Source organism: Hyla sarda, chromosome 5 (genome assembly GCF_029499605.1).
Source record: "Hyla sarda isolate aHylSar1 chromosome 5, aHylSar1.hap1, whole genome shotgun sequence".
Lineage (NCBI taxonomy): Eukaryota > Metazoa > Chordata > Amphibia > Anura > Hylidae > Hyla > Hyla sarda.
Window position 1 is genome coordinate 305,489,794 of NC_079193.1, and position 27,730 is coordinate 305,517,523.

The 27,730-nt window shown below is 40.8% G+C and overlaps 1 protein-coding gene across 3 annotated transcripts in view; it reads left to right on the forward strand.

Moving 5' to 3' along the window:
* Window positions 1-27,730, forward strand: part of ARFGEF1 (ADP ribosylation factor guanine nucleotide exchange factor 1) — a 164,743-nt gene that overhangs the window by 113,804 nt on the left and 23,209 nt on the right. For all 3 annotated transcript variants that reach the window (XR_008844264.1, XM_056522127.1, XM_056522126.1), the window contains 8 exons: window positions 1,131-1,336; window positions 2,644-2,728; window positions 6,109-6,280; window positions 8,519-8,670; window positions 8,833-8,961; window positions 24,815-24,973; window positions 26,601-26,751; window positions 26,838-26,928. Coding sequence is in view for 2 of the 3 variants with exons in the window: in XM_056522127.1 (XP_056378102.1) it covers window positions 1,131-1,336; window positions 2,644-2,728; window positions 6,109-6,280; window positions 8,519-8,670; window positions 8,833-8,961; window positions 24,815-24,973; window positions 26,601-26,751; window positions 26,838-26,928 (1,145 nt within the window). In the remaining variant the exon portion in view is untranslated. The remainder of the gene's footprint in view (window positions 1-1,130; window positions 1,337-2,643; window positions 2,729-6,108; window positions 6,281-8,518; window positions 8,671-8,832; window positions 8,962-24,814; window positions 24,974-26,600; window positions 26,752-26,837; window positions 26,929-27,730) is intronic.

Genomic DNA, 27,730 nt, shown 5'->3' on the forward strand with positions numbered 1-27,730 from the left:
TGATGGAGAGCACTACCAGGTGAGGGACCCCCTTCTATCTGTTCGGTTTCTACAAAGCTGATTCTGGAACATGTAGACCAGTGTTTTCCAAACGGTGTGCTTCCAGCCAACGGCTGACACATTTTTTTTCTTTTCTTGCTAGGCTCACTTTGCATTATTGCTTCCCTGATCAATGATTTATTTATAATTTTTTTTTAAATTGCCTTCTAAGATATCCATACAAAAAACAATAGCTGTCAGCCAAACGTATGTGTGACCAACAGCTTTATCTCCTATTCACATAAACGTTCGAATCGCAAAGATTGCCGTTCTGAGAAGAATGAAGAGTTAAGATAAAAAATCAATAACAAATGGCAGATTAATCCTTTAAGGTACCCCCATGTATGTGTGATCTCTTCTGATCCTTCCATACCAGTGAATGGATCAGCTGAGTACTCGTGTACTCAATGAAGAGAGAACAATGGGTAAGCCGCTGCCAGACAACTTGTTCAGCGGCTTATCTCTCCAAGAACAAAAGGACCAGGTAGTTAAAATCCAACATGTCTTGTCCTGCCCGAAACAGCATGTTCAACCAACTTTTTTAGTAATGTATTTACTCTGTTAGGGTTAGTTCACATGTCCTTATTTTTGTTGCAGCTTTTCTGCCCATTGACTTCAATGGTGGCAACATCTGCTGCAGCAAATCTGCAAAAAAAAAAAAGTGTGAACTAACCCTTAACATTCCAGTATTCAGTTCTGTTTCTCTCCAGTTTATATCAGGGTTCAACAGTTTATTATGTAAAGTGTGATCCACCATGGATAATCCTTTTTTGTGATAGAGGGGTTGTAATTCTCTTATGGGGTATATGACAATATGTTTTCTAATGTCAAATATTTTATGAAAAATACAGCTAGATATAATACTTTTAACTTAGTGAAAATACCCCCTCTTTGAGAAGACCACCCTTTTAAACCGGATTTAGCAAGACCGTTTTTTGGTTTATACATTATACATAGCAAAGACAACTTTTTAATGCTATTTTATGTGATCTTCTCAAAGAAGTTTCACTATATAAAGGATTTCTTTACAGTAAGTTGTGTTTACTGATCTTGGACTTTGTTCTTCATTTGGTCCATACTTTATATTACAGACTCAGGCTGGAGAATTCCTAGGAGACAATGACAAATTTAACAAAGAAGTCATGTATGCCTACGTGGACCAGCATGACTTTTTAGGAAAGGACTTTGTGTCTGCTCTCCGAATGTTTCTGGAAGGATTCCGCCTTCCGGGTGAAGCCCAAAAAATTGATCGCCTGATGGAAAAGTTTGCTGCCCGATACCTTGAATGCAATCAGGGGTAAGCTACACTATTGGTATTGATATATTTCTATTGTGTAAGGTAATAGCATTTGAATCATTCTTTTATTTTTCACTAATTTCACGGATCTGCGAGTCTCACACGTATGCGCAGTTTAATGAAAGACATTGCGCCCGCTCTCGGCCTAGCTCAGGGAGTTGGGAAAGCGATCAAAATATCTGTGAGTGAACTGTGCATGTGCACGCGACTTGCAGATCCCTGTGTGTCTGCTCGTAGCAACGAATTGCTACTATGAGCAGGCAATGCACAACACACACGGGCAGAACAGTAGGCTCACTCTAGGGAAGATGAGTAGCGCATCTGCAGCGTCAAATATGTTACGCTACGTGTGTCCCTACCCTAATAGTGTATTTTTTTTAATTTTCTGTTTATAGAGGACATCTTGTCTATTGCTTTAAATAGGCACCTTGACATCGAAACCTTCTATGGCAGAAGTGCTACCTTTTATTGTAATTCTGCTGGCTAATGTTTTGACTGTTGACCCTGCTCCCACTGTACACAGCACAAGTTAAATAGTGACGATCTAAGGTGATACATTAAGAAATAGATTTAAAATAGATTTAAAAATCGGTAATTTTTTTTTTTCCCTTGAAATAAAGCAATTGTCCAATATAAACTTAAACATAATAGTGTGTCTTACCATTAGGTTGCATCTGCATTATGAACTTTGTGTAAGAAGCTTAAGGGCATAGTAGGTATGGAATCCATGCCAAAATCTAAGTGAATTCCACAATGATCCAAACTGTGTTCTGGGATTTTGAATAGGAATCTGTGCCGTAATTTAAAATCCTTAATGTAGAAAAAAATGTGACCACAGATTTTAGCTGTCAATTCCATGGCTGATGTTTCTGTCATATGAACATGCCCTTTCTCTGAAGTTATGATAGTAGAACCCACCATTGCTTGACTTATCATGGCTTTGACTATGCCGGCCCATACAGCCTGGCAGCTATGTAATGGGTTGATGTACTCAGATGTAGTCAGTAAATACAATGCGAGCTGGTATCATCTCTAGAGCATTAATGTCAAGAGATATTTATAGTTTCTCAATTAAATTTAACACAAGAACGTACAAGATCTTTGTGACTACTTGTCATAGCCGCTATTGAAAATTATTGCAGTTTAGACAAAATAATAGCTTTTGTAAAACGCCTGAACTAAGCAGGTTCCTGGTTGGCCAAAAAGCTTTTATACAGCACTTAGCTTCTTATTTGTGTCACCTTTTATTCTCCTTTTATTTTGTTAATTCTGTTTTTATGTTTGACGTTTTTTTTTTTATTCTACAGGCAAACCTTGTTTGCTAGTGCAGACACCGCTTATGTTTTGGCGTACTCCATCATTATGCTGACAACAGATCTTCACAGTCCTCAGGTATTTTAGAGAGCTGTGATTCCTGTGAATTTTGTATAATAATAATACTGTTTTCAAAGTCAAGATCACAGTAATGACAGTAATGAGTATGTGCTAAATGTCACTCTGTACTTACCAAACATTTCTTCCATCTGTTAAGTAACATGAATATACACTACTCAAAAAAATAAAGGGAACACTAAGATAACACATCCTAGATCTGAATTAATCGTATGAAATACTTTCGTCCTTACATAGTTGAATGTGCTGACAACAAAATCACACAAAAATTATCAATGGAAATCAAATTTATCAACCCATGGAGGTCTGGATATGGAGTCACACTCAAAATCAAAGTGGAAAACCACATTACAGGCTGATACAACTTTGATGTAATGTCCCTAAAACAAGTCCAAATGAGGCTCAGTAGTGTGTGTGGCCTCCACGTGCCCGTATGACCCCCCTACAATGCCTGAGCATGCTCCTGATGAGGTGGTGGATGGTCTCCTGAGGGATGTCCTCCCAGACCTGGACTTAAGCATCCGCCAACTCCTGGACAGTCTGTGGAGCAACGTGGCGTTGGTGGATGGAGCAAGACATGATGTCCCAGATGTGCTCAATCAGATTCAGGTCTGGGAAATGGGCGGGCCAGTCCATAGCATGAATGCCTTCCTTTTGCAGGAACTGCTGACAAACTCCAGCCACATGAGATCTATCATTGTCTTGCATTAGGAGGAACCTAGGGCCAACCGCACCAGCAAATGGTCTCACAAGGGGTCTGAGGATTTCATCTGGGTACCTAATGGCAGTCAGGATACCTCTGGCAAGCACATTGAGGGCTCTGCGGCCCCCCAAAGAAATGCCACCCCACACCATTACTGACCCACCGCCAAACCACTCATGACGGAGGATGTTGCAGGCAGCAGAACATTCTCCACAGCGTCTCCAGACTCTGTCACGTCTGTCACATGTGCTCAGTGTGAACCTGCTTTCATCTGTGAAGAGCACAGTGCGCCAGTGGCGAATTTGACAATCTTGGTGTTTTCTGGCAAATGCCAAACGTCCTGCATAGTGTTGGTCTGTAGGCACAACCCCCACCTGTGGACGTCGGGCCCTCATGGAGTCTGTTTCTGACCATTTGAGTGGACACATGTACATTTGTGGCCTGCTGGAGGTCATTTTGCAGGGCTCTAGCAGTGCTTCTCCTTGCACAAAGGTGGAGGTAGCGGTCCTGTTTACCCTCCTACGGCCTCCTCCACGTCTCCCGATGTACTTACCTGTCTCCTAGCAGCGCCTCCATGCTCTGGACACTATGCTGACAGACACAGCAAACCTTCTTGCCACAGCTCGCATTGATGTGCCATCCTGGATGAGCTGCACTACCTGAGCCACTTGTGTGGGTTGTAGACTCTGTCTCATGCTACCACTAGAGTGAAAGCACCGCCAGCATTCAAAAGTGACCAAAACATCAGCCAGGAAGCATAGGAACTGAGAAGTTGTCTCTGGTCACTACAAGCAGAACCACTCCTTTATTGGTGGTGTCTTGCTAATCGCCTATAATTTCCACCTGTTGTCTGTTCCATTTGCACAACAGCATGTGAAATTGATTGTCAATCAGTGTTGCTTCCTGAGTGGACAGTGTGATTTCACAGAAGTGTGATTGACTTGGAGTTACATTGTGTTGTTTAAGTGTTCCCTTTATAGTGTATTATCAAAGTTATTCTCAAATAAAAAGAATTTAAAACCTTGGCAGATCCTTGTAAATGAGTAAAAGTTGGCTTCCAACCTTAAAGCGTACCTGTCATATCACAGTAAAAATTGATGCTTATATATATTGCTCATTAGGTCATGCCGATGCTGTACATGTCTCTTTTATGTGTCTACCTTTCATGTCTATGGGAGGGGGCGTTATGGTTAGTACACAGCCGTCACGCCTCCTTCCATAGACATGAATGGAGGGGGCGTGGTGGCTGTGATCGCCAGTCATCTGGCACGGAGCGGAGTTCACTCCATGGACCAGATCACTGGGGTTCCGCGGCAGAGATCGTGGGGGTCCCCAGTGGCTGGACCCCGGGATCGGACATGTTATCACCTATCCTTTGGATAGGGGATAACATGTGTAGTGACGGAGTACCCCTTAAACAAGTGATGGTAACACTGTCATAGGCTGTGGTCACACACGGCTTATAAAAATACATTGTCCGAATCAGCCTGAAACTGCTGACCAAAATCCGTAATAAAATCCACATTGAACATGTGCAAACAGACAATGCCAGAAAGTAAAAACCTGCAGCATGCCTATTATTATTCATATATTATCATTATTATTATTTATTTATTTATTTATTTTTAATAGCACTCTTGGATTCAGGGCACTTCACGCATTGAAAGAGGTTAAAATACAAATCATTACACAAAGGCAAATACAATAAGCGTGAAACAATTAAAGGGGTATTCCAAGCAAAACCTTTTTTATATATATATATATATATATATATATATATATATATATATATATATATATCAACTGGCTCCGGAAAGTTAAACAGATTTGTATATTACTTCTATTAAAAAATCTTAATCCTTCCAATAGTTATTAGCTTCTGAAGTTTTCTGTCTAACTGCTCAATGATGATGTCACATCTCGGGAGCTGTGCATGATGGGAAAATATCCCCATAGGAACTGCACAGCTCCCGGGATGTGAGTCAGAAAACAGTTAGACAAAAAACATCAACTCAACTTCAGAAGCTAATAACTATTGGAAGGATTAAGATTTTTTAATAGAAGTAATTTACAAATCTGTTTAACTTTCCAGAGCCAGTTGATATGTAAAAAAAAGTTTTGGCCTGGAATACCCCTTTAATGACAGCATGATATAGAGGGCGGGAGGGCCTAGAATCTTAAAGAATCCAACATTTTATATATTTTATTATTTTATTTTTTTAAATGTTCACACACAGTATTTGTAGCATTTTTATTTTTATTTTTTTTCAATAGTCTTTTGCTTGTGGTCCATTTATTAGGGCCATTCGCTGTGTATGAACATAGCCTTACATTGTACTATTGTTTGGGAAATTTGGATCGCCACATGCTGAACGCTTTGCAGAATTTTCCAAATTATTGCTTAGGTACCACATATTTTTTTCCTCTAAATGCAAACATACAACTGCCCTCGTAGTACTAGATCATGGTTCCTCTTTTTAAACAGTAGATCATTGTTTCCCAACAAGGACCTCCAGCTGTTGCAAAACTACAACTCCCAGCATGCCCGGACAGCCAAAGGCTGTCCGGGCATGCTGGGAGTTGTAGTTTTGCAACATCTGGAGACGCCCTGGTTGGGAAATACTGCATTAAATAGAAGAAATCCTTTTTAAGTCATTTTATCTTTTTTGTGACCTAGGTGAAGAATAAAATGACAAAAGAACAGTACATCAAAATGAATCGAGGTATTAATGACAGCAAGGACCTTCCTGAAGAGTATCTGTCTGCCATCTACAATGAGATTGCTGGGAAAAAAATTTCCATGAAGGAAACAAAGGAGCATGCAATCCCTACCAAATCCTCCAAGCCAAGTGAGTGAAGAAAACTAAGGAATCTTCTGACATATATGTGATATAGGAAAACAATATTGCACCCAAGGATACATTTGTATTTTTATGAGATATGTGATCAGGAATATAGGAGGCTCATAATTAGAGATGAGCGAACTTACAGTAAATTCGATTCGTCACGAACTTCTCGGCTCAGCAGTTGATGACTTTTCCTGCATAAATGAGTTCAGCTTTCAGGTGCTCCTGTGAGCTGGAAAAGGTGGATACAGTCCTAGGAAAGAGTCTCCTAGGACTGTATCCACCTTTTCCAGCCCACCGGAGCACCGGAAAGCTGAACTAATTTATGCAGGATAAATCATCAACTGCCGAGCTGAGAAGTTCGTGACAAATCAAATTTACTGTAAGTTCGCTCATCTCTAGTCATAATCGATAATCTTTCAAATGATCATATTGAAGAGGTCTTTGAAAAGACACCTTTCATCTTACCATAAACTGTATAGCAAAATAAAATAATAAAAAAAAAAAAGAAAAACATATCAAATTTTTATTTAGGTGGGTTTCGGGGAAAAAAAAGTGCAATTGTGCAACATTTGAGGGGTTTCTTTTTCATACAGTGCACTTTGCGGTAATATTGATATGTTCTCTTTATTCTGTGCCTCAGTATAATAAAAAAAATTATACCTGTATTTATAGAGGTTTTCTCTTATTGTACTACTTCTAAAAACTTTTTTTTTTTTTTAAACAATATAAGTATGTTTAAAGGGGTACTCCGCTGCCCATCGTTTGGAACAAACTGTTCCGAACACTGGAGACGGGAGCGCGTGATGTCATAGCCCCACCACCTCATGATGTTACGCCCCGCCCCCTCAATTCAAGTCTGTGATGGGGCGTGACAACCCCCTCACATAGAATATGTGAAAAAAAAGTTAATAAAGATCATTTAACCCCTTCCCTAATAAAAGTAAGAATCATCCCCCTTTTTCCATAAAAAAAAAAAAAAAACTGTGTAAATAAACATATGTGGTATCGCCGCGTGTGGAAATGTCCAAACTATAAAAATATATTGTTAATTAACCCGCACGGTCAATGGCGTACGCGCAAAAAAATCCAAAATAGCGTATTTTTGGTCACTTTTTTATATAATGAAAAAATGAATAAAAAGTGATCAAAAAGTCCAATCAATATAAAAATGGTACCGATAAAAACTTCAGATCACGACGCGAAAAATGAGCCCCCGTACTGCCCCATACGCGGAAAAATAAAAAAGTTATAGGGGTCAGAAGATGACAATTTTAAACAAATACATTTTCCTGCATGTAGTTATGATTTTTTTTTTTAGAAGTACGACAATATCCAACCTATATGAGTAGGGTATCATTTTAATTGTATGGACCTACAGAATAAAGAGACTGTGTCATTTTTACCGAAAAATGCACTGCTTAGAAACGGAAGCTCCCAAAAGTTACAAAATGGCATTTTTTCTTCAATTTTGTCGCACAATTAATTTATTTCCCACTTTGCCATGGATATTTTGGTAAAATGACTAATGTCACTGCAAAGTAGAATTGGTGGCGCAAAAAATAAGCCATAATATGGAATTTTAGGTGCAAAATTGAAAGTGTTATGATTTTTACAAGGTGATGAGGAAAAAATGAAAATGCAAAAATGGAAAGTCTGCTCAGAGACTTATTACAGTACTGGAAATCTGACACAACTACCCAAACAAAGAGCTGTTTATGCCAATAAACTGTTTTCTTGATTTTCAGTGCTTATAATTTGAGTCTTATGTTGCTGTCTGAACTGGGGACTTAATAGGCGTTGAAGGAGTAGTCCAGTGGTGAAAAACTTATCCCCTATCCTAAGGATAGGGGATAAGTTTGAGATCGCAGGGTGTCCGACCGCTGGGGCCCCTGTGATCTCTCTGTACGGGGGCCAGGCTCTCCGGCCAGATAGCGGGTGTCGACCACTGCACGAAGCGGCGGCCGACACACCCCCTCAATACATCTCTATGGTAGAGCCAGAGATTGCCGAAGGCAGCGCTTTGGCTCTGCCATAGAGTTGTAATGAGTGCGGAGGTTGACACGCCCCCTTCCCGCAGGCTGTCGGGGCTCCGTACAGGAGATCGCAGGGGGCCCCAGCGGTCGAACCCCCCGCAATCTCAAACTTATCCCCTATCCTTAGGATAGGGGATAGGTTGTTCACCACTGGGTTCACAACTGGACTACTCCTTTAAGTGTGATATTTTCATTCCTTTTATAGGTGTTGCTAGTGAAAAGCAGAGGAGGTTACTGTACAACTTGGAAATGGAGCAGATGGCAAAGACCGCCAAGGCTTTGATGGAGGCAGTGAGTCACGTCCAGGCTCCCTTCACCAGTGCCACCCACCTGGAGCATGTCAGACCAATGTTCAAGGTGAGGTTTTCTCCTTCCACACAAGGGCATCTCTCTTGAAAAATGTTGTAAACTTAATTGGAGCTGATTAGTAAAATGTATCAGTTCCTTGTTGCTGTTGTTTGATTTAGGTGATAAATATAATAGTTTTGGCATAACTTGTCATATTTGTTTGAACTCTAGTTGGCATGGACGCCGTTTCTTGCGGCATTCAGTGTGGGCTTACAAGACTGCGATGATACTGAAGTGGCTTCTCTGTGTTTGGAGGGAATCCGCTGTGCAATAAGGATTGCTTGCATCTTTAGCATCCAGGTAAGTGTGCTCACGGTTTTCAGCTTTAAGTTAAAGGAGAACTACGGGATTGAAAAAAGTATCCCCTATTCTGAGGATAGGGGATACGTTTCAGACCGCGGGGCCCCCCATGATCTCCCATACGGGGCCCCGGCTCTCTGGTTAGAGAGGGCGTTTTGACCACCGCACGAAGCAGCAGCCAACACGCCCCCTCCATACACTGCTATGGGAGAGCCGGAAATTGTGGAAGGCAGCGCTTCGGCTCTCCCAAAGCAGTAAATAGAGGGCGCGTGTCAGCCGCCGCCTCGTGCGGTGGTCGACACGCGCTCTCTATGCAGAGAGCCGCGGCCTCGTACGGCCGCGGCCCCTCCTTTCTAGAGAACTTTATTGGGGAAATTGAGGCTGAATTTTAGATACTGAAAAAGAGCAGTGACCTTATGTCTGTGGAGGAGGAAATCTGTCGGCTGTGCTGAGGCTAACAAGCAGGGTGCAGGGGAAGGATAAACTAGAAATCCATTTAGAGAAGATGGGGGGTATTTATCAATTTTGCCTGTTGACAGTTTCTTTTTACCTTTTTTTTCACTTTGGTTTTCGTGGACATGCACCAAATTTATCATTTGGTGCAAGTTGTTAGTAATTTTGGCTCAAATGTTGAAATCAGCCGTTCACAGCGCCTTTTACACAGAACTTACCCCCACAGAGGACGCGTATTTTACCCTGTAGAGCAGCCATTTCGGAGTCCCTCCTGCAGTATATCAGCAACCGACATGAGTTATTTTCTTTTGTGGGGTTTATAGCCACCATGTGAAATGGATTTTATTTTCAACTTGGGTAGTTTTTTAGTTTTTTGTTACTTTAGTGCAGTGGTCTCCAACCTGCGGACCTCCAGATGTTGCAAAACTACAATTCCCAGCATGCCCGAACAGCCGTTGGCTGTCCGGGCATGCTGGGAGTTGTAGTTTTGCAACATCTGGAGGTCCGCAGGTTGGAGACTACTGCTTAAGTGCTTACCTTTCCTGAACCTGTGTGGCCATGTCCAATGCTGGCTCAACGGAGGGTGAAGGTTCCTCAGAGACAACTATGTCGCAGGATAGTATTGAGCAGCCCCGGAGGCGTCGCTGCTTTCACAAAAAAATTAAAATTTATGTATTTTGACGCCTTTACATTTTCTGACATTGCTAAGTGTGTTTTCCGTGTGCAAAATTTCTTGGCGGGGATTTGTGATGAATTACTGACTAAAGTTAAAATCACACACAGGACCGTGTGATTTTGAGAATGTTGTAAAAATGACAATGGAGAAAATGTGCCAAACTTTGGCGCAAAAAGACACCGCCAAAGTTACGAGAAAAAAAACGCATAAATCCTTTGATAAATACCCCCCGATGTTCTAAATATAGTTTCTTATTAATTTCTTATATAGAAAGAAAACAATGTTACAATATCCCAAATTATGCTACATAGTATTGCTTGCTGACAGTGGTGGCACTTATATACTCTCATAGTTGCCTCCATTAATACCACAAAGTGTAACTTGTGCAATGTAGTTATTAGAACCTGTGTCCCATTTATAATTTTCTTTCTTCCAAGAACACAACCATCTAACCTTGTAATATGTTATTCCTAGCGGTCATGTTCCTTGAGGCGTCACTATAGGTGTCTTTTATTTGCTTATTTACCCTGTGATTAGAATATAATTTGCGACCTAAGATTTGTATCCGTGCATCTTTCTTTATGGAGGGTGGAGGGGTAACAGCTGATTTACAAAACCTACACAACCAAACTACTTGACAAAATCACTTTTTTTGGAATGATTAGGCCATAAATATTAAAGAATTACATTAAAGGAGTACTCCGGCGCGCACTTTTTTCCTTTTATCCCGTCCGGGCTGCAAAATAAAAGAAAACACACTTTCTCTTACCCGGGCTGTATTCTTCTTACTTCCTGTTAGCCCGACACGTCACACGGAGCTTCAGCCTATCACCGGCCGCAGCGATGTCCCGCCTCGGCCGGTGATAGGCTGAAGCTCCGTGTGACGTACCGGGCTAACAGGAAGTAAGAAGAATACAGCCCGTGGACCGAACACCTGTACCGGAGTGTACCGGAGCTCCGGGGGCTCATTGGCAGGTAAGAGAAAGTGTGTTTTCTTTTATTTTGCAGCCCGGACGGGATAAAAGGAAAAAAGTGTGCGCCGGAGTACTCCTTTAACGTGGTCTAAGATGGTAGGAGGTGCTCAACTCCAAGTGCAGTTGTGCATCTACGCTGGAGTGGAGGACCTGCACTTGTAGACCACAATATGGTTTCACTCCTGTGGTAAATGTTAACAATGACATTAACCCTCAGAACTGATGTAAAATTGAGACATTAGCCAGTATATCCTTATATGAAAGACATGCCTGAGCCCGCACACCACGCCATGGTTTCTCAAGTGGTACGGGACCTAACACTAAACCTACCTGGCCGGATAAATAAAGCCAGGAACCAAATTACAGCAGCCTTAGGTCCGACTTGCATAAATATTTAAGTCTTGAAAATGTATTTAAAGGGAATGTGTCATCAGAAAATGACCCATTTTTTTAAATCACATTTTTATTGTAAACTTTTTCAAAGAGTATTTCGTTTATTTTTTTCCTTTTATAATTTTTTTTCTAATCTATATTTTAATCTTGAAATCTTGAAATCCTGCAGTTTTCATTCTGGACACTTGGCTGCTTAATAAGCTGACACTTCCTTTTCTGTACAAAGCACTTCACAGCAATGTCCCTCTTATCATCACAGACAGTATTACATTGAAAGGTGACACCAGTGTATAGTAAAGAGGTGCCACAGAACAGCTGTTGCTCACAGATCAGCAGCCTACTCCCTGTAAAATGACCTCTGTAAAGGTCACCAAGCTAGCCCAGTCATCTTTCCTAGTCATGTAAATGGGACAGCTTCAGTCTTTTGTTGTCAATGTGTCATGGGTCTTGCTTTTAAAGCATACCTAAATACAGCTCAGTAAAGATGGCTGCCAACATAAAATAAATCAGAAAATAGAAACAGATTAGAAAAAATAACATATTCCGGATCTGGCAATGTAGGTGTTGTCTTCAAAGCATCAAAAGTTGTGAGATCATTATGGTGTTAGTTCATAACTTGTTATTGTATTTAGTGTAAACACAGCCTTAAACATACTGATGTGCCTTAACACTGAAACCTCTTTCAGGTAAATTTAGTAACATTATTACTTTACAATGGCTCCTATCAAGGGGTGGGATATATTTTAGGCAGCACGCAAACAGTCCATTGTTGAAGTTGTTGTTGAAAGCCGGAAAAATGGACAATAAATAGGATCTGAGCAACTCTGACAAGGGCCAAGTTGTGATTACTAGACAACTGTCTTCTGGTTTTAGTGTTGCAAGTTTTCTATAGAATCCAAGTTTTGTATTAGAATTCAACCAATACAATAGATATCAGAATGAAGGAGTTAAACGTTGTCTAATATTACCTGCTAGAGACCACTTTTCCTTTCCAGCCACAATAATGACATCCTCAGGTCTGTGCAGACTCCAGTCCCAGATGTCACTTACTATAAATTAATAAACTTACAGCCAGCACTTATTATTCATACATGGATAAAGTTGTACCAGTCAATGTAAAAGATAAATTGTTACAATTATCATTTTGGCCATTCTGTAGATAAAAGTAATCCGGAAACTGACAAGAAGCTATTTCTGGTATTCTATTTTAGATCTCATTTTCGGTTCTTGCCCCTAAGGCATTTATAGGATCTAAATTAAGTGTAATTAGTTTAGAGCCATAGAACTGGACCAGAAACTGGAGAGTCTATAGAGACAATTCATTATTAAGCACACGGGTCATGCAAGGCAACCAATGTTAAGTACATGAACAGTTCTACTAGGAGAAACAGCAGAAAAGAACCTCAAGCCCTTCTATTGTCTACCATTTATTGTTCCTAGATTACTTTTACATTTGAACAGTTTAATATAGAAATTGTACCTATTCTAACCTTTCCTCTATTGGTGGAACCTGAGAACTACCATACTTTAAAGCCTACCTGTGATTTGCTGAGGGAACAAGTTAAAAGTTTTTATTTTTCAGCGTCTGAGTGTTCAGACCCCGACTGATGACGAGAACAAGCGGACTCTGTTTCTAAGAGACTTTGACTGCCCCATAGACTTACGTTATGAGTCCATCCAGATCACGCAGAACAGGTAGGGAGCCCACTAAGAGTGAACTTCTCCCAGCTCGTTCTCATGATCGTTTATGGTCCAAGCATTCCGACCTCATCCGATAAAAACCTTTGACAATTTCTATAAGGAAAATATTGTTCTTCCTTTGAGACCTAGCAAGATAATTCCAGTATTGCTTGTAGTGCAGCTTGTAAAGCTGCTTTTACTTTGGAATTATACAAGTTTAAAGGCCGTGTTTGAGGCATGTTCACACAGGTAAAATGTGCATGGGTTTTGATGCAGAAACCACACAGATTTCTGTCTCAAAGGGGCTGGGTTTATGCACATATTTTAAGTACTGTAGTTTCTGTTACAGCAATATCAATCGCTTTTTTTTTCTCCTCACATTTTCAAAGGTTCCTTGTACTGCTTTCAAAATATGCGAGAGTTCATTTTTGTGCCAATTTAGCTTTTTTCCGTGTCACTTATGGGGTATTACACACCAAAAATACGTGAGTTAGGCGCCAAATTGTAAATTTCTGAAAATATCTGCGGGAACAATCCCCGGGGGACATTTTTTGCAGCTATACTTACCAGGTTCCATCGCTCCGGCTGTAGTGACGTCCCTTCGGCGTGATTCATGGCTTGAGCCATCGTTTTACTCCGTCTGCTTAGGCAGCAGAGCAATGACGCGGGCCGTTAATCGTGCTGAGCGGACGTCACTATTGCCGAAGCAAAATTATATATGGTAAAATCTACTGCTTGGTTCCCTATAAGGACACAGCCTATTTGGCCTTGAGGATCGTGCCCAAAGGACTATGCTTACACGTCAATCTGGCTGAACTTTATGCAACGTCTCAATACCAATTATCTAGGACTCTGATTTACATATGAAATCTATCTTTATGCTCTGGCTTTCCTGGATCTATTGGTAGAGAATAATAATAGAGAAATGTTATCTGACACTCTATGTCGGTAACAACATCAACTAACAGTCTTTTACACTGGTTGAGCTTCCATCCGTTGACTCAAAAAAATAAATAAAAGGGTATTCTGAAAGGCCAATATTTACGGGTGCGGAGGAACAGTTTCTCAGATAAAAAGATCTTAAGGGAAGGACTTCTCCAATCAGCTTTCCAGGTTGCCCAAAGGTAGGACAGGACTAACTTGTTGACACCAGGTGTCCGAGAGATGCAAGAGGGGCTTAAAAGCATGTACGACCATTACACGTCAGAGGTGTATGAAATCTTATGGATGACCCATTGCCAAATCAGGTTCAGTTTTTTTCAAGCCAAATTGCATCTTTGGGTTACCTCTTGAGATTACCTTGTTCCCACAGGAACTTTCTGAGATTTACGATTTGGTGCCTGATTTTATGAAGCGTAAAACCTCAAAGTTGTGTGGAAAAAACAAAAGTGCTGCAAAGTTAAACCTTCACATATTTTGAAAGCAGCACAAGGGACCTTTACAATTGTGAGGGGAAAATAGGGATTGATATTCCTGTAACAGAAATGTCCCCTGTATGTGAACTCAGCCTTACTATCCCCCCCCCCCCTTCAGCAACCCACATTAAAAGATCTTGCACTTTTATGACCTTCATCTTCACTTGAATTTCATTGTAAATTCCAGAGACTTACATTACTCTCCATTTATTGGGTTTTATACTTGAGGAATCTTCAGAAGAAAAAAAATTAAACAAAGAAAAAAATGTCTTTTCTCTTCTGCCAGGTCAGCAGGGCACTTTATGCCAGGTATTTAATGTCATGTCTACATACTGGCAGCACACTGTAGATTAGACAACTGTACATTCTTTTATGTATTTTTATATTCTGTACCCGATTTAAGCTTCATTTGCAGAGTATATTCTTAGATACCTTCATATACAGTTGTACAGCTCATATATAGAAATATTGAGAGATTTATTAAACATTTAGCAAAGGAACAATGGAGATGTTGCACATAGCAACCAATCAGAGTCCAGTTTTAATTTTTCAGAGGCCTCTTTAAAAAATGACAGTCCAAATCTGGTTGCTATGGGTAACTGCTCCATCTATCCTTTACACAAGGTTTGATAAATCTGCCCATAATGTTCAAATAAAATTTCAATAACGTCCAAGGGTTTTCTCCAGTTACATCAAATCAAACTTGAGTATTTTCTGTAGTAATTCTTAGGTTAGTATCTCTGCTTGTTGTCATTCAGTAAGATCACCAGTTGCTCGGCTTGATGCAGATACACTACAGTTATAACATTGAACAAATTGAAGCAAAAAGAGAACTTGAAAACTGAGGATAGTTGATAAAGAAAGGAAAAAAAAATTATATATATATATATATATGTGTGTGTGTATCATAAAGGGGTATTACCATCCTCGAAGGTTAACTCTCTATGGGGCATCAAAACATTACCAAGCTCAGCTCTAAGAAACGTTCAGAAGTCTCATAGAGAATGAAGCACTAGTCACACAAGCCCCATTTATTTGGGGGCACAGTTTTTCTCTATTCTGGTAAATGTTGAGGTTTCATCGGTTGGAGCCTCACCAATCATTTTAATAATCCCCTATCCTGTGTATAGGAGAACTTTTATAGTTGGGCAATATTGCACTTTCCATTTTGGCCACCAGGTCTACAACTAAACTGAGACTTATGTGTTGTTCTGTACGGATCAATTCACAGTAATGTCTTTCTTATCATCACAGACAGGAAAACAGTGAAAAGTGACACCAGTAGAGAGAACTCTGGATCCACCACCATTCAAAGCAGAGCTCAGCATCCCCTTTCCCTGTAGAATGACCTCTGCGAGGTTAGGCTTGTTTCACACTAGCAAATTACTCCGTTTAGCAAGTTCCGTCGCTAGTTCCGCCCTAAAATCAGCTGTCACCGTCAGTAACCAAATCCTATACATCCGTTAGAAAATCCCATTATAGTCTATCTAATATTTGTTTTAATCCATTATAGTCCGTTATTGATAACGGACATTATTTTCTGACGGAAGATATTACGGAAGAAAATAGTTCATTATCTATTTTCTTCCGTACTATCTTCCGTCACAAAGTAACGTCCGTTATCAATAACAGACTATAATGGATTAATATGGATATTCGAAAAATCCCATAGACTATAATGGGATTTTCTAACGGACGTATAGGATTTGGTTACTGACGGTGACAGTTGTTTAGGACGGAACTAGTGACGGAACTTGCAAAACGGAGTAATTTGCCAGTGTGAAAGAAGCCTTACAGAGAATGTCCTGTAACATTTCCTATTCAGTAATGGGGCTGGTCCTGTCTATTGCTGTCTATGCCCTTGGGGCCTGCTGTAAAGCATGTGTCTAAATGCTGTTAAAAACAGCTCAGGCAAGATAACTGCCTTATAATAATGACTAAAAACATTATAAAAATATATATATATATATCATGATCAGAAAAAAGAAATATATTAGAAGAAGAGAACATGTTTCACTATCTGACTCTAATAAAGAAACAAAATCTAGGTGACACATTCCTTTTAAAGCATTTTGACTGTTCCAACCCTGTACCCAGTACAATGTCTATAAAACGTAGTGAAGCATAGGGCTATATTATACACCGAAGACTTGAAGTCACATATAGTTCACTGCCTCCGGCATAATGTGTGCTCCATTGTAAAAAAGGCAAGGAATCATTTTGCAAGCTTCAAAAGGAAATCAGCCAGTCTGGAAGGTAACTCGGAAGCAGCAAGGAAAGCAGGACCGTCTGTTTAGTATTTGGAACTCCAGAGAAAACTGCGTTTGCAGGTTATACTGCACATTTGTTGGGAATGGTCCATTACAAATCGGACATTCATTCTTCTAGGTTTAAAAGGTTTACTCTATCCTATCTGTCTCTATCTATTGTCTATCTATTACAGATTACTTCTTTTAAAACTCACCTATAACATCCTGAAGGCAGAGGATGCATATTGTGAATCATATGGTGACTCTATTGGTTCTATTTTAGCAGGGTGTTTCGACTATCTGTCTTGCTGTCCATACCATAAAGACAAAGTTTTACCTTGTGTTTATTCTGTCAGAGAAGTGGTCCTCAAACTGTGAACCTCCAGGTATTGCAAAACTACAACTACTAATATGTCCATGCTGAGAGTTGTAGTTTTGCAACATCTGGAGGTCCACAGTTTGGAGACCACTGGATTGAAGGGGTACTCCAGCTTTAAGACATCTTATCCCCTGATCACATGGGTCCCACCGCTGGGACCCCCGCTATCTAGCATGCAGAACCCACCTCTGGGATGGGAGTCTGCCAGGTCACGACTACAGGGCCGGAGTATCGTGACATCACGACTCCCTCCCATAGACTTGCATTGCAGAGGCGGGGCGTGACATCACACGGGGAGTGGAGCCGATACTTCGGGCCCGTAGTTGTGACCCGGCAGACTCCAAGACTACAGCGCTGCGTGCAGCTTCCAGAGGTGGTTTCTGCATGAGAGAAAGCGTGACCCCTCCGACAGACATCTTATCCCCTATCCTTTGGATAGGGGATAAGATGTCTAAGGGCCGGAGTACCCCTTTAAGCCTTGTTCACCTAACCACTGACCTTTGCTTGAGGAAGCTCTGTCGCGAAAAGATGGAAGTAGAGCAGAGAAAAAATACTGCATGTCCGGTATTTTTCTCGGTTCACATCGATGGACCCTATTTAAAGGAAATCTGTCACTAGTGTCACCTGCACTAACCTGTCGGTGCCAACAGATGGTGCAGGGGACACTGAGGACAACGGTACTCACCTTGTCCCGTTCCGTGGCGGGGGGTAATCTCCTCCGTTAACTCCGCTCCGGGCCCGGCTTGGGGCATGGCCGACGTCACCGCTGCTGTGAAACCCCGCAGAGATCAGCAGCGGCTTGGGGCATGGGCAGAGCTTAGTGACTGATCTGCTCCCTGCTGAGTCCTGCTGTGAGAGAACAGCTCCGCCAGTGACCCAAGCCGCTGCTGCTCTCTTCTGGGTCTCGCAGCATCGATGACGTCATTAAGCTCTGCCCGTGCCCGAAGCCTGGTGCCCGGAACATTGCTGACGGGGAGATTACCGGAGATCCCCGCCACGGAACGGGACAAGGTAAGCACCATTGTCATCCGTGTTAGGGCCGGTTCACATCACGTTTTTAGCAATACGGGAAAGTGTATGGCTGGGGGGAGCGAAAACTGCGCGCTTCCTTATTCCAGCTACATCCAGCCCATATGTAATGCGTTTCAGTGAGCCGACCGGAGTCCAACACTGAATCCGGTCGGTTCATTTTTGCCCCATATACGGTTCTCTAACCGGACCTTAAACCGTGCTAGCCGACCGGAGTCAGCGTTTGACTCCGGTCGGCTCATTGAAATGCATTGCATACGGGCCGGATGTGGCTGGGATATGGGAGCGCCCGATTTTCGCTCCCCCCAGCCGTATACGGTCCCGAATTGCTTAAAACGTAGTGTAAACCCAGCCTCACCAGCACTTTCTGTTGGTACCGACATGTTAGTGCAGGTGACACTGGTGACAGATTTCCTTTAAGTCAATGGGATCCAGCAGGACCTTGAGGTGTCTGTTGTGTCCCGACCAATTCGGGATCTGTTGGTGCAAAAAAAAAAAAAAAAACAGAGCTGAAAGGGACTGAACTCAGCGGTAATGAGAACTTAGCCTTGGAGGCAAATCATCACTTACATGCCATATATGAATGGAGTGGAGTGGTAAAGTCGTATACTGTATTTCTGCTGTCTTGCGTTGTGTGTTCTCGTCTATTTCCCTGTACAGTGCAGTGAGTGTGATGTTTACAACACAACAAAGACAAGGCGCACAAATGATATAGAAAAATATAAATGTTAGCTCTATTTATTTTTTTCATCAAAACAAAAAATAAAGAAATAATGCAACATGGAATAGAGCGTAGAAAGAAAAAATACAAGCAATCACATTATAAGTGGTTGATTCCACCATGAAGAAGCATAACAGCAAAACATACGTTTGGGTCAGGGTCGGTTTTAGGCTTAGCGTGGCCCTAGGCAAAATTAAGTGGGGCCCCAAAAGTCGTAATAGTGCACTAACCAGATTTGCACATTTTTGGTCACTTCAAATACCATAAAAAATATCTAAAAAGCAATTGAAAAGTCCCATCAAAACAAAAATGGTACCGATTAAAACTACAAATCAAAGCGCAAAAAATTACCCTCATACACCCCGATATACAGAAAAATAAAAGTTATAGGGATCATAATAGTACAATTTTAAGTATACTCATTTTTGTGCAAAAACGTAAGTAGTAAAAAAATATATATAGATTGGATATTGTTGCAACTGTATGGACCTGCAAAATAGAGGTAGTGTGTCGTTTTTCCCAAAAGGTGCACTGCGTAGAAACAGACGCCCCCAACTATTACAAAATGACGTTCTAATATTGAGGTTCTGAAGCAGTGCGTGGTATGACAGAGCATGTCTGCGGAATCTGTAGGTGCTATATAAATAAATAAAATTAAATAAATAAATAATGTCTGCTACCCATCACCACTGCTCTGCCGTTAAAGTCTCTTTTTTTAATTTTTAAATTTTTCTGATTAATTTAACGGTCGCTCTCGTGACGGGGAGCAGTTGGCAACAACGGAACCCGGTGGCTCCCATTTACTATTACGGGGGTTGCTGGGCGCCTTTATTTTTTTTATGGGAATAGCGGGAGAAAAAGACGGAACAAGCAGTCATTTTTCTTCCGCTATTTTCCCGGGCTATCCCGGCAGCCGTCACACTGCAGTGTGCTAATGAAAATGTGAAAGAAGCCTGACCAAACTCCCGTCATCCTCCCACTGTCCCCAAACACACAGAGACATATACGCATTTATATCCAAGAGTATATACCTTTTATAGCAATTACATACTATACTTAAACACACACACATATCTTTATTTATTTGGAGATACACGAGTATAATCATGTTGATCATTTTGATGTCCGGCCATGCTGAGAGTTGTCATTTTGCAACAACTATAGACTCTGACTCTCTCGGTCTCTCTTTCTGCGTCCCCTGGCAGGGCATGCTGGGAGCTGTCGTTTTACAAAAAGCTTGCAACACATTGTTTGATAAACACTGAGATATATATCAGCGCAAAATTACAACTCCCACCATGCCCGGTCTTGGCTTGCTGGGAGTTGTAGTTTTGAAACAGCAGGCAACACACTGTTTGGAAAACACATGAAGAAAAAATATATATACATTTATTTTTTTTCTGTGTTTCAATTGACACCTAATTGACACATTCAAGATAGCCGGTGATGTGAAGCTGCGCTGTAGCAGCAGCACACGTGCAGTAGCCAGCCAGTAATACAGAGCAGGGAGGTGGAGGTAAGAAATTTATATTGAAGAGCCTGTTCGGAATTGTCCAGAGACTTGAGGGGAGGAGCGGGCGGAAAGTTGTCCAGGATGCATGGAACTCCATCACAGTGGCCCTAGAATAAATGGGGGGGGGGGCAGTTTTGCCACCGCTGTGATAAATGCGGCACTAGGTCTGGGCCATATTGGCCTAGTGACAGACGCACCACTACATATCACATACAGGAAAAAAATATATATATATCTATATATACATACACACACACACACACACACACATGTATAATCACAAATACACACATATATATCGTGTATATACACGCTGTACACACAACACACTATAAATGCATGTAAGAGAAATAGTTTACATCACACATGTTCACACAACTAGATCAGTGTTTCCCAACCAGGGTGCCTCCAGTTGTTTAAAAACTACAACTTCCAGCATGCCAGGACAGCCAGTTTTGCAACAGCTGGAGGCACCCTGGTTGGAAAACACTTACTTTTACTTGGAGCTTGCTGGGGGCAACATGTGTGCACTTGGGTATATATGTCCCTGATTTGGTGTGTATCACTATGCTTAATAAAGGCTTCATGAAGAAGCTGAAACGTTGTTGTGACCGGAGATAATAAATATTGCGCTTGATTTTGAATGGAGTGCTGCACCCTTACTTGGATGTGTACTGGAACAGTGATCGGGTTGCTTATGCTAGCACCCTGTGGTATTTAAACTGTGTTTGAGTAGTGCAGCAGAGACTGGATTTATATATACAAAAGAAGGGAAGCGGCACTCCAGTTTCAAGTAGAAATTGGTGTCTTTATTCACCTATCATAATAAATGCTGATAAATGCATGATGCATTTATCATGATGGGTGAATAAATACACCAATTTCTACTTGGAACTGGAGTGCCGCTTCCCTTCTTTTTTTTTTATTGTCGGATGAAGGTTCTAGAGTTTGGACCTATTGAGGCTGAGCACCCACCTCTGACTAGAAGTCATTTATACAGTGCCGGTTCCCTCCCCCTCTCTTTCTGGTCTATATATATATATATTTGTGTAATCTGCATAGAATTTAGGTAACCTTGTAAAAATATTGTCTCAAATTAATCCTTAGTTAATTGGTAAATCCTGTATGCCGGAAGCTGCCTTCACAATTCTTCTAGTTAATGATGGAAAATGTCAGCAGGCTTTTTGTCAGCCACGTCAGCTTAGCTGAGTAGCCCGGTGTAAGGTGACATTTATTTTCCCTATACCAGATAAGTTCTACCCCTCCTAGAATGCAAAATATCTTTCTTCCAGAAGGATAAAACGTATCAGGACAGAAGAGATATGATCGAAACTTTTAAATTCATTAAGAAAATCAATACAATAAAGGAGGAATGGATATTTAAAAGAAGTAAAAAGGGAAACCCAATCTAAGCTCCAGAATTGCTCTATGGACTAAATTTGACCATCCCTGCACAGTGCTGGCTCTGCGGATCGGGGATCGGATAGACTTATCATATATTTTGGTCATACCTGATGATCACTGGCTACTGGTCCACAGTCAAATGCTTGGTTCCTCTTTACCCTTTGATCTATCTCCTTCATCTGTCTCCAAAATCATTGGGTTGGAAGCATTGTTTTTCCAAATTGTTTTAGCTCCTAATGCTAAGTTGGCCCCACAGTCATAGTTTGATCTACTTGCCCCTTTACGGGAGATTCGATCCCTTGAATCCCTCGCTGCTTCGTTGAACAACACCATCACTATTTTCTTCTGTGTGGGATGAATACATTGACCGCCAGCCATCCTGATACCCCCCCCCCCCTCTCCCTCTTTTCCTCATTTGCCCCCCCCCCCCTTCCTTATTTGTTTTACGTTGTGTGTTGTATATGTTCTCCATTGTCTTATTTGTTTTTGACATGTTTTTGGATCGCTGATCATGTGCTGGGTGTTATACGACCTTGTTTTACTTTGAGTTCTAATTCATTATTGCCTTGTGATGCGCTACATGCTAGAGAGATGCTAATTTTATGTGCAATGCCTTTACAGCCCTCCTAATTCGGTTTGTGGCTCATGTTACCCATCAGTGATGGGTTGTTTTCTTCACTGGTTTATCTGCCACTTCTTGTGTTCTAACTGTGTCAATCTGTGCGAGTTATTTGATGCATTGGCTGCTTTGTTATTTTTTCCTCTGTATTGAAAAATGTTTCTTTTCAATAAAAATACAATTAAATAAAAAAAAGAAGAAAAACCACAAGAGGACATTGTTTTATGTTAGAGGGGAAAGGTTTATGCAGTAATATCAAGGAGTATTACTTTACTGAGAGAATAGTGGATGCATGGAATAGCATTCTTCAGAAGTGGTCGCTGCAAATACAGTGAAAGAGTTGATGCATGGGATAGGCATAAGGCTATCCTCTGTTAGATTGGGACGAGGACTATTTATAATATTCAGGAATATTGGGCAGACTAGATGGGCCAAATGGTTATTATCTGAAACATTCTAAAGTCTCTGTGCCACTGGTATCTGTTGTAAAACAAGGGCAGAATTCTGCATAACATGAACGCCAATCAGGTGTTTAACAAGCCTATTACATGGCTAGGTTGTTTTGTGTGAACAATCAGTGGATCATTTGTGCGGCCCTTTGTTGCTATCATTGGTCGGCCATACATCCCCTATTATACAGAGCAATGTGCAACTGAAGAGCGAGGACGGGGTAAAACCATGTGATTAGCGGAGGAACAAGCGTGTAATAAGGTCTTATGTCAGTGATACATGACCAGCAATTATAAACTATACCAGTGCCTCCTCCAAAAGAAAAGAACAATGGTTTGGTTAATAATGTCTATTCATGTTTCAAAGTTATTTTATGGGTCAACATGGATTAACAGTGTAGCTACCTATAAATTGTACTAGAGAGACAGGTTTTACCCTTTTGGAGGAGTACTGGTGTGCATATCTGATTTCCTATAAACCAGTCAGGTCTCTCTAATACAGCAGTCTCCATGCACCAGCCAAGTCTATAATACAGCAGTCTCCATGGACCAGCCGAGTCTATAATTCAGCAGTCTCCATGGACCAGCCGAGTCTATAATACAGTCTCCATGCACTGCTGGGTCTCTATAATATAGCAGGCTCCATACACAAGTCAGGTCTCTATAATACAGCAGTCTCCATGCACCAGCCGAGTCTATAATACAGCAGTCTCCATGCACCAGCCGAGTCTATAATACAGCAGTCTCCATGCACCAGCCGAGTCTATAATACAGCAGTCTCTATGCACCAGCCGAGTCTATAATACAGTCTCCATGCACTTCTGGGTTTCTACAATATAGCAGGCTCCATACACAAGTCAGGTCTCTATAATACAGTTATCTCCATACACCAGTCACGTCACTATAATACAGCAGTTTCTATACACAAGTCAGGTCTCTATAATACAGCAGTTTCCATACACCAGATAGGATTGCCACTTGGATGGTATTTTACTGGCACAGCCAGTATTTTGGCCACTCTCCCAGTATTTTTGTAAAAAGAAAATTCTGGCTATGCAATGGACGGTATTTATCCAACCAATCCTCCAACTCCCGGAATGTTGCACAATATACTATACCAGTGTTTCCCAGCTGGAACCACCCCTGGTTGGGAAACACTTTCCTATACTATATACTACTATATAGTCCAACGTGCTGGAAGTTGTAGCTTTTGTTTGGGGAAGCAGCTGGGCCACAGGCTATATCAGGGCACGCTGGGAGTTGTAGCTAGTAAATAACTGCAACTTCTGAATTTAATTTAAAAAAGTGATCAAAGTCACATCAAAACAAAAATGGTACTGTTAAAAACTGCAGATCGGGGCACAAAAAAATGAGCTCTCATACAGCCCTGTATAAGGAGAAATAGAAAAGTTATAGGGGTCAGAAAAGGAGAAAATGTTCCCCGCATATGTTTGTCCTGTGATGTCATGCATATATAATGAATTATGCAAATTAGCATGGCCGGTATTTTTTTGCAAGAAAGGCGTCAATTCTAACACCAGACAAATCTTTATCATATGAACCAATACCCCCCTATCCACTTTTATAATGCAAATTACCAGAGTAAGCTCGATGCTGAGATTTAGCCAGCAAGAAATTCTGAGAAAGAAGAAAGCAAAACTGTAACTAGGCTATGATGCAATATATTCTCTAATGTAAGTCTGGATTGGTACAGTTAGTTCCATTTTTAATAATACTGAATGATTAAAAAAATATTTCAGCACTTCTTGCTCTTTTCAGAGTAATTGCCTCCTGTAATATTTGTTCCACCACTAGACCATGAATATAAATTGTTATAAGCATATTGTTTGTACATTCCTGTAATATGTGTTGTACTAATGTACTCTGTCTACCTTCCAGCTGGAACGAGATGCCTATGTACAAGCCTTAGCAAGGTTTACATTATTAACAGTGAGCTCTGGAATTACGGAGATGAAACAGAAGAACATCGATACCATCAAAACTCTCATCACTGTGGCTCATACAGATGGAAACTACTTAGGAAGCTCATGGCATGAGGTACTGGATTCATTTTATGAGTTCAAAATTCCAGGAACTTTAAAGGGGTACTCCAGTGAAAAACTTTATTTATTTTATTTATTTATTTTTTTAAATCAACTGGTGCCAGAAAGTTAAATAGATTTGTAAATGACTTCTATTAAAACATATTTAACCTTCCAGTACTTTTTAGCAACCGTATGCTACAGAGGAAATTATTTTCTTTTTGAATTTCTTTTTTGTCTTTTCCACAGTGTTCTCTGCTGACACCTCTGTCCGTATCAGGAACTGTCCAGAGCAGCATAGGTTTGCAATGGGGATTTTCTCCTGCTCTGGACAGTTCCTGAGACAGGCATCAGGTGTCAGCAGAGAGCGCTGTGGACAAGACAAAAAAGACATACAGCTGCTAAAAATACTGGAAGGGTAAAGATTTTTTAATAGAAGTAATTTACAAATCTGTTTAACTTTTTGGCACCAGTTGATTTAAAAAAATGTTTTCCACCGAAGTACCCCTTTAACTTGAACTTGTGAGACCCCTTGATGTGATAAACAGAACAGCTTATTATAGTAGTCATGTATATTATATGTACAGGTAGTGACGAGGCAGAAGGTTACTTTTACATGTAGAATTCTTTTTGCTAAAAAGAAAATAAGAAAATAAACGTGCTCCCTTTAGGAATCTCCACACACTCACATGGTCCCCTGCCTGTCCCTTTTCTTAAAACCTCCCATGATGTTGGCTGCAGCAGTCACATGGGTCAACACATCATCACTGTGCGATGGGTGTTCAAAGACTGATAGGAGACCAGGAAAGCGTTGCTATGGGACACCAGCAAAGTTAAGTATAATTTTATTATTTTAGATGCCAGCAGTTTTCTGATCCAAAATCCACACAATTTGATGTACATCACTGTGCATATTTTTTGCAACAAATTCAGGACATCTAAAAAAAACACTGTTAGTTAATATGGTAGTTTACTACAGGAGCTAAGAAGCGGCAAACTTGTGTGAATGCATCCATAAAGCACCTCAGTGATTACCTAATATCCCACAAAAATGCTTATTGATATGGAGTATTTATAAAATAAGGTAAGTCTACACTGATAGTCACCAAGGTTTTGGAATTCTGCAGTATGTTCAGAAACAATGCACAAGAGCCTTGTACTGAAGTTAAAATTATATTTGCAATGTGATATTTATAGAAAAGCACAAAAAACATTTCAAGATCTGTAATTCATGTAAAGAAAGAAGATTGTGGCACTCACCATTTAGTAGCAAAAATCTTCTTTTATTGAAAGTACTTCATGTTTTGCGGGTACACCTCTAGCAGGGGAGTGATGGGTGCGGGGTTGTTCAGAAGACAACGTTGTCTTCTGCACACCCCTAAAATATAATGTATTTTCAATAAAATAAGATTTATTGCCACAATCTCTTTCTTAAAATGAATTATTGTATGAACACTATCTTCCTTATCTGCGTGCACCGCCAAGGTAGTGTGAAGCAGGGAGTCATAACTGCTAGTCATCAGCGTTTGAAGTTGGAGGTGGTATATGCATAGTGACTGGTGCAGTGCCAGAGACGAATATCTCTTTTAGACCGTGATTTCAAGCTCTGTGCCTACCAACATGTTTACCTTTTTGCTGTACAGATTTTGAAGTGCATTAGCCAACTTGAACTGGCACAGTTAATTGGCACTGGAGTGAAGCCACGTTACATCTCTGGAACAATGAGGAACAGAGAAGGGTCATTTACTGGAACCAAAGACCAGGCCTCAGATGAGTTTGCCAGCTTGGGCTTAGGTGAGTACTTGCTTGTGTCAGATAAAGCAGTTTCAGCTGAACGTTAGCTTTTACTTAATTGATTCTTTTTCTTCTTGCTTTTAAAGTTGGAGGAAATGTTGACTGGAAGCAGATGGCAAGTATACAGGAATCTATAGGCGAGACAAGTTCACAAAGTGTTGTGGTGGCTGTGGACAGGTATGCTTCATTCTCTCTTATTGCTTAACATTCACTACTACATAATGCAAAAGCTTTGAGAGCCTATTGGTATGTTAGGTATATGGTATATGATCAAGCAGTAATAAGAGTAAATATGCTCCAACCCAGAACACCTCACCAGTAGGTATGAGTTACCTTCAAGTCCATAAGCAGAACACCGACTGCAGTTCACAGCTCCCTGCATTGTATTAGAAAATGCTACCTGCTTTAATGTGTTCTTATACAACCCCTTTAGGTTTACCATACACATTAAATAACACCCTTTATTTCTTCTGACCAGTATCAGTAGGTAGAACTTCATAATGTTGCCTCACTGATGTTATGTTGCAGCCTCCTATGGGAACTAGTAGTATTTGCAGTTAATGGCTATAAGCTTATGATGTGGCTTCGGCTGTAATAAAGACGTAAAAAGTGAGTAAATAATTCCTGTTGTTCAGAGTCATGACATTGGACATCTGTGTCACCAGAGAGTTCTAAATTGCAAATCAGAAATAAGCTGTTCCCATTATTTCTGCATGGTTTTTTTCCCATTACCCCCTGAAGTATGAAGACTTATTACAGCTTTTGCTGTAATATTTATCACAAATGAATCTTTCATCAAAATGGGATTTTCCAGATGGCTGAGCACAAGCTAGCAGGAACATTTCGTAAGCATGTCAGTAAAAGGCCAGAGAGCGTACCATGTACGAAAGCCGAGAGAGGGCTAGCGTCACAAAACAACACTTCCCGTTCCCCGACCTTTTTAGCCCTGTCTGTCAGAGAGTGTCTCACAGCGGAGGGG